Source organism: Anoplophora glabripennis, unplaced genomic scaffold, assembly GCF_000390285.2.
Source record: "Anoplophora glabripennis isolate ALB-LARVAE unplaced genomic scaffold, Agla_2.0 scaffold20, whole genome shotgun sequence".
NCBI lineage: Eukaryota > Metazoa > Arthropoda > Insecta > Coleoptera > Cerambycidae > Anoplophora > Anoplophora glabripennis.
This window is the reverse complement of record NW_019416362.1, coordinates 152,048-160,236: the sequence shown is the minus strand read 5'-3', so window position 1 is coordinate 160,236 and position 8,189 is coordinate 152,048. Positions and strand designations below refer to the sequence as shown.

At 38.2% G+C, this 8,189-nt stretch overlaps 1 protein-coding gene across 1 annotated transcript; it reads right to left on the bottom strand.

The window, feature by feature from the left end:
• Positions 1-4,942: 4,942 nt before the first annotated feature.
• Positions 4,943-5,846, bottom strand: LOC108907584 (cuticle protein 21-like). Its single transcript, XM_018711329.1, has 3 exons — positions 5,835-5,846; positions 5,409-5,757; positions 4,943-5,214 (listed from the first exon to the last, which is right to left on the bottom strand). Exons 1-3 carry the CDS (start codon positions 5,844-5,846, stop codon positions 4,943-4,945), a joined length of 633 nt encoding a protein of 210 aa, XP_018566845.1.
• Between the last annotated feature and the right edge of the window lie 2,343 nt (positions 5,847-8,189).

Below are 8,189 nucleotides of genomic sequence, written 5' to 3'. Positions count from 1 at the left end.
CTTGATGGTTTGATTGTTTCTTGCACCTGTTTATTCGTTTTACTGCGGCGTCTTTGAAAATACTCAGGTGGCATGACATAACATTCCTATTATTTGATAAACTTTAGATTATTCAGTTATTAAATGTTTGAAATTATTTGTCTTTGCGGAAAACACTATTTAAAGGCCCTTAAGGAAGGCTCTTATCGAGTATAATTTTGAAACATTTTTACTAAATATCAACACAAGACAAATTAATAGAAGAATTAGTGCAGGTTTAAACAGATTATGAAATAAAACTCAAAAGATACATTTATTTATTTATTTATTAAAATATACACTATACCATAACAGTTTCACCAAAGCACTAGCACAACACAAAACAAAATGAGAATATTTTTTAGGTTAGCTCGCTTTGGCTTTTTACCGCTCGGCGCTCACCGTTCTTGGTTCTTTTCAACCAATCAAAACCCGTAAAGTAAACGCATGCGTATGAATACGCTGGTACGTCGCCCCACTTTTCGGCTTCAAGTCAATTGCAAAATGATCAGTATAGGATAGAAGTATGTGCTTTTTACTAGATCGTTTTTAATTATCATTAGTACCTAATTTCATAACAGCGTACAAAAGAATAAATTTTTATGCGAAAACCGTATGTCAAATGAAAAAAATTCAAGACACCACATTTGCTCAGAAAGGAATGAGAATTTAAAAAATTATTTTTACTTTAAGAAAAAGCAGTGGTGTAACATATTTTTCTTCAAAAACATCCAATACAAAACCTGTACAGACGCCACTGGCAAAAATAATAAAATTGTTTGTACATCGGAAAATGAATCTCGATGAATAGAAGGCGTGTACCAAATTTGAAAAAATATCTATGGTATCCCAAAGTTATCATAAAAAAATATTTTTTCATAAAACTTTAGCACCCTGTAGTTCAAGAGTTAAGACTCTTAGGACATATGTTCATATGAAGTTTTTTTTCTTAAAATGGACCCAAGAATCACCTCCTTAAATATTAGCACGTTATTAAGAAACACCCTGTATATTTTTAAATAAGTTGCATTAATTAACACATTTGTTTTTATCATCAAGATTAGAGAGGTTTCACTTGAGACAACGCTTCGTGATATCATTTCTGAGCTAGTGGCAAAAAAAAGGACCACTTGACAACACAAGACACTTTTACTGAATCTCGGAAATGCGTCGCATAGAGGACATTTTAAAAATTCATCAATCCCTCCTGTAAACGCGACAAGCGTGAACTTTGACCGGCTACGAACAAAAAATCGTGGTTCACAACATTAAGCCACTCCAGCAACTTGTATGGCACGTTCCAGTTTATCCTGGAACACCCCCGATGTCCTGTCGCCTTTTGTTAAATGTTTCCTGCACATAAAGTGAGTGGCACGCCCGCTGAAGCGTCAATTTAAATTTTGATAGATGTATCCCCGAAGCGGCAAGTGCCGCCTCTATTTAAAATGGAAATTGGATGGCCCAGGTATTCTCTCTGCCGAAAAAAAAAAAAAAACATTTCGAAATATATGAATAACTGGGCGGCGGATAATGCAGGAGACGCCGGCGAAATATCGCAGGGAAAGTTCCTGCGATTCTAAAACTTCATGAATAAAACGGGAGTCACTTTATGGCTTCTGAAAAAATAACACAGTCTGTCCTTCCACTGTTATGAAGTCACCGAAATGTCTCCAGTCAGATGTTCGATGAATTTGTAGATATTCAAATTGATTCTGTTTGACTCTTTTGTCTGATTTTATTTATAACTACTCAACATTATAATAAAAGAGCTTAACATTTTCACTTTAAGGTGGGTAAAAATATATTTTATTTACAACCACATATACAGGGTGGCCCATCGAAAACGTACCGCAAGGCATTACAGGGTAGTAGAGAACTTTTCGGCAAAATCTAAAAACAGGTCAAATTTGTTTCTGAGGGGGACAACTTTTGGCTCAAAAAGCATACCAAAATCTTCAACCCCCTAAGTGGGGGTGCTATCCCCTAAATTTTTTCAAATGGGAATGGGGGTCAAGTGGGGGGTCATTAGAAAGGGCTTTTAATTCTCTATACATCGATTCTTACTTTTTGAAAATCGATTCATTATTTTAGAAAATATGCAGCTTTGAAAATACGAACAATATTTTTGACGAGAAATGCGAAAATCGATTTAATTTTACTTCAAAACTTACGGTATTAGTCAAGTAAATGCTGAAAATGTTGTCCGCCAACTTGCATACAATGATACAGGTTGTCTTCAAACCGTTGTCGAACATTCTGGAGCACTTGCGGTGTTACTTCGCGACATACATTAATGATTCGTCCTCGCAGATCTTCCAAGGTATCAGGTGGAGTGCTGTAAACTTTGCTTTTAATGTGCCCCCAGAGAAAGAAATCTAAAGGATTTAAGTCGGGTGACCGAGGGGGCCACTCAATTGCACCTCTTCGTCCTATCCAGCGTCCTGGAAACGTCTCATTTAGGTAATTGCGCACATTGAGCGAGTAATGTGGAGGAGCTCCGTCTTGCTGGAAAATCAGTTCGTGTTCATTGTAAGCAGGGTCGTCCTCTATGATATTTGTTAGAGCTGGGTCGATGACATTTTGTAGTAAATCCAAGTACATATCGCCTGTCAAATTTCCAGGAAGGAAAAAAGGACCTACAATGGAATTTCCAAAAATACCTGCCCATACATTCAACTTCTGGGGGTGTTGGGAGTGTGTCTCATGGAAAATCCTTGGATTGGTATCAGCCCAGTAACGACAATTATGGCGATTCACTAAACCATTCAAGAAGAACGTACACTCGTCCGAAAAACACACATTAAAGAGGAAATTATCGTTTATCGCTCGTTCAGTCATTATTTCGCAAAATTGCAAACGACGATCAAAATCGTCTTCATTTAGCTCTTGCACTAGCCGAATCTTATAAGGATGGAATTTGTATTTTTTTAATATTCGTTGGACACTTGTACGACTCACTCCTGTCGCAGTAGCCAATTGCATTGTACTCAGCGTACTATCCATTGCCACTTGCCCCAATACCGCTATTTCCGTAGGTTCATTTAGTACCGGATTTTCAACCTGCCTCTTTTTGTTATGAACGGAGCCAGTTTCGCGAAATTTGGCCACCAATTCGCGAACAATTTTTCCAGACGCATGTTTCTCAGGATGCCGTTGGTTGAACAGTTCGGCGACCCGATTTCCGCATTCATTGTTTTTGAAAAAAAGCTCAATAATTTCTACTCTTTCTGGAATTGAGTACACCATAATTAATCAATTTAAAAGACTCGGCAGTATTGGTACTCTTCAACTACAAGTCACAAGACAGTTATCTAGCAACTTCTTGTGGCCTATCTAAATACGAAACAAAAAGCGGACAATTTTTTGCTCACCAAAATCAGGCTAAAGAATTCGCAAATCAGAAAAAAAAAAGCGAATTCTTTTGAAGGAATTTACCAAGCTAATACCGTAAGTTTTGAAGTAAAATTAAATCGATTTTCGCATTTCTCGTCAAAAATATTGTTCGTATTTTCAAAGCTGCATATTTTCTAAAATAATGGATCGATTTTCAAAAAGTAAGAATCGATGTATAGAGAATTAAAAGCCCTTTCTAATGACCCCCCACTTGACCCCCATTCCCATTTAAAAAAATTTGGGAGATGGCACCCCCACTTAGGGGGTTGAAGATTTTGCTATACTTTTTGCGCCAAAAGTTGTCTCCCTCAGAAGCAAACTTTACATGTTTTTGGATTTTGCCGAAAAGTTCATTACTACCCTGTAATGCCTTGCGGTACGTTTTCGATGGGCTACTCTGTATAAATATTATCGTTTAGTAGTAGTTAAGTTTCTTTGCATATTAATCTATTTCCAAAAACTTTTCGTCGGATTTTTCAAGAAGGCATTTGATAATTGAGGAGTGACAGAAAGAAACTTTAAAAAGGGGATTTTCTAAAAAAATGGTTTTAGCTTCGTTGATACGAGAGTTCCACCGTGATCATCCGTCGCAACTCGTCGAAACACGGAAGACAAGAGTGTCTTCCGCGGATAAGCGACGGTGAAAAGTGTACCCTGTAAATGTAACGCTACAATTTGGACCTTTTCGCCAATTAAAAGCTTGCTTAATATAGACTATTTTAGTGTGGGTTAGAACTAAATAGATCTACTTCAATAATCCCTGAATTTTATTTATTTTTTTTTCTTACAAGGGACGTACGTAGTGTGACATGGCTTGGTTCGTTATCAAAGGTAAAGCTGGCTGCCGAACCAGGGACGGCTTTAAATTTGTTTAAACCTTTATGTTAAAATTTTTCATTTTAAATCGTAATGTTTTAAATCATCAGTTGCTTATTTTCATGCCCTTTGTCATCCTTTTCAAGAAACGCAAATTATTTATTTTTGAATATTTATTCTAAAACTAAAGTTATTATTGCGCAATAATTATTTTTCTATGGATTATTAGGTGACGATGCTGACAGAGCAATCGACTCGGAATCTTTAACCACTTTCCAAGATATTCCTTTTGAAGGTATATTTTTCTTCTTCATTGAGTCCTCAATGTACGTTTGCACCACTGACAAACCTCCATGTTTTTGTAGAAGAGATGCTAAGATTTCAAATATCCATTGTTTTTCTGGAAGTGATTTTTATTTTATTAATACCACTTATGCCAGGGGATAAATAACTATTCATTACTTGTAAATGAGACACAAGGATGTTCTTGCAGAGAACTATATTACAAATAAATAAAAATGTACAACAAAACAGTTTTTGCCATGTTTAGTTTAGTATCAGTCGTCATTGGCTTTGAGAAAAAAATGAGAAGTATGAAAATACAGAAAAAAAACATTTCAGAAACAAGCTACGATTTCTCATTTTCATCACAAAACAGAAACGTATTTTTCCGAGAAATCATTCACGAAAAAACACGCCGCTTTTATTCATTTGCTTAGTGTAGAACGGAGGTAGAATAGGCCAAGGGTGAGGCGAGTTTCGCTACGGGGGCGGCATAGGCAAGAGGGGCGGCGACCTTGGCGTAGGCTGGGGCAGCGTAGGCAAGAGGGGCAGCCACTTTAGCGATAGCTGGGGCGGCGTAGGCTACTGGGGCGGCCTTGGCTGCGAGGGGTTCTCTGTGGACGACGGCGTTGAATCCGTTGACGGGGTCAGCGGTGTATTCGACGGTACGGCGGGTGCCGTCTGGGTCAGTCAAGGAGTAAGAACCTGGAGGAAAAATCATATTAGTTAGTTGGTTTTCAATAGTACGCATGGGTAGTTGTTCCCCAAGGCCCAATTTTGGGTCCACAGTCATACCAATTCTTATTTTTTGCTTTCATTTACGAAATGTGATTGTAATTCATTTATCTGCTGGTCTCTAACACATTTAATTAATGATCAAAAGTGAAAAATTTCCTTACCTTGGACAACATCTCCATTTCTAGTTTCGAACTGGTTCTTGCTGTCGCCTGTAATACCGTCCTGGACGTCGTATCCGTAGGAATACTGTGGGTTGGGGTCGTATTCTTCAGCAACTACGGCCTTGGCAATAGGTGCGGCCACTTTTGCAATAGCTGGGGCGGCATAGGCAAGTGGGGCATGGTGAACTACGGGGGCGGCGGCGTAGGAGATGGGAGCATGGTGGACCACAGGAGCGGCGGCGTAGGAAATGGGGGCGTGGTGGACCACGGGAGCTGCGGCGTAGGTGGCTACTGGGGCGCCGATGACTCCGGCCCTAGCGACGGCTATGACGGCGGCCAAAATGACGATCTAAAATAAAGAAATACATTGGGTATATAGCAAAAGAATATTTTTTACGTTTTAATATTAGAGCAAATGAATCTTACCTTGAAAGCCATTGTTGTCGAAGACTGTACTGGATCGAGTGTGCTTTGGAAGAACCCCATCGCGCTTTTTATATTCAGTCGTCGCTGGTCTGGTTCAGCTACTTCTTACGAGTTGGGCAAATCCACCCGGCGAATTTCTCAATGGGCCACGCCTAGCAAGAGGTCACGCGAGTCAGACAGATTTGGACGATTTTAGATAGGTGTCGAGAATTTGTCATTCAAATTCGAAGATAGAAATCTGCTAATTGTTTAATATGTCTGGTTACTAAATGCGGGGTATTGGCGTCGCGCCTTAACAAGTGAATTTGTTTCGTTTTATATAACGATGACGCTAAAATTTAGTAATTGCGACTTCCGAAATTTTTTTTCAAATTTCAGTGTTTAAACGAAATAATTTGGTCCTTGATGCAGTTGTACACATAAAAAATTTCAAACGTTAATTGCTAATTGTTCTTTATAAAATAAAATTTTATTAGTTTCGTTTGTTCACAGCTGTATATGATCAATTTTCTACACAAGGTTAGGGAATCTCAATCATTAATAAAGATTTAAAAATTTATCTAAAAGAAATGCGTAAAAATGCAATAGAATGTGTAAATATGCATTGGTTTTATGGCAATCTTGTCTTTATTAATTGTACTGAACCAGTGAATATACAGGCAGTTGCATTAAAATTAAACAAAAATTTCGTTTGTATCTCCGAAATGTAACTTTCAATTGTTTTATATACAGTACGCGCCTAAAGTATGGAATAAATTCAATAGAAACGAAACAATTTTTTTTGGGAAAAATCCTCGAACAGGTCGAGTTTTAATTTAAAAAATACATATTTTAGCATAAAAGGCGATTTTCAACCGTCATTTGTTTTCGAGTAATGACGTCATCGATATTTCTTTAAATAGCAACCCCCTATTTTTTTTCTTGATTTTGAATGATCGTTTCATTGGCGATCCGACAGTATTAAAATGTTGTCATCTTACATAGGAAAGTTTTCGAGTAAATGACGATTGAATGTTAGAAAACGTAAATTTTATTCATTAAAAAAATAACAATTCCTATGTCAAGCAAATTCAATTCATTAAGTTTTCTACCTAAATTAAGTGTTCGAATTGCCACCCACCGACTTCTTGACAATAGGCAAGTCTGTGTAGAAATTCCTCTCGCACATTATGAATTTTTTCTGGGGTAACTGTGTATTTCATCTATAATACAATTTTGGAGTTCTTCTAAATTATGTGGTCTATTAACGTACACTTTGGACTTTAAGTAGCCCCATAAGAAATAGTCCAGGGGTGTAAGATCTGCGGATCTCGCGGGCCATTCTATCGGTAATCGTCTGCCGATCCACCTCCTAGGAAAGCAATTGTCCAGAAAATCACGAACAGGGCGCGCATAGTGCGGAGGTGCACCGTCTTGCTGAAACCATAATATGGTGTCATCAGAAATATCAGGGTCATTATCGTTAGGAAAAATTACTGCAAGCGCTAGAACAAGGTCATTTTGTAAAAACTCTGAATATCTTTCTCCTGTAAGGGTTCCTTCAAACAAGAAAGGCCCTACTATTCTGTTGTCAATTATTCCAGCCCACACATTTAATTTCTGTGGGTTTTGGGTATGTGTCTCTGCCATCCATTGAGGATTTTCCCGAATCCAATACCCGCAAGTTAGACGGTTCACTGTACCATTGAGACAAAACGTAGCCTCGCTTGAAAAAAGTATTTGCCGGTGTAAATCTCTACTTACTTGACATAAATCCATCATAATTTCACAAAAGTGTGATTGTCTTCATTGAGTTCCTGCACAACTTGAATTTTGTAGGAATTATATTTTTCCTTCCTCGGGATAGGTACCACTGTGGTCTGACTAATTTTATTGTTTAATGCAACCAATCCTGAAGTATTATGAGGATATCTACCATACTTATCAAAATGTTCTATTTGTGATCTTGGACGTCCAGGTTTTGGAATATCTACAACATTGCCAGTTCATCTTCTTCATCTTCTTCATCTAGTGGTTGGTCCTTTAAAAAGTCCCATAGCACTGCGGCCTAATTAGGCCTATTGTGCGTCCCACTACTAGTCCTATTCAGCAAGAAGATTTGTCCTTTTTACAAAGTCCAAAAGCTTCCTTGCTGACACTTCTCTCAATTCCTTGGGTTCCAAATAGGGTCTCCCAAGGAGCGCCATTCTGCTACGTGCAAATCCCGGGCACTCGCCCAGGATATGCAGAGAAGTTTCATCCGCCGATTCACATCCTCGGCAGACCGGACTGTCTACAAGCTTTAGCTTATGTAGATGTTTCCTAAAGTGACAGTGTCCCGTTATGAGTCCTGTCACTCTCCTGAGCCGGATTCTA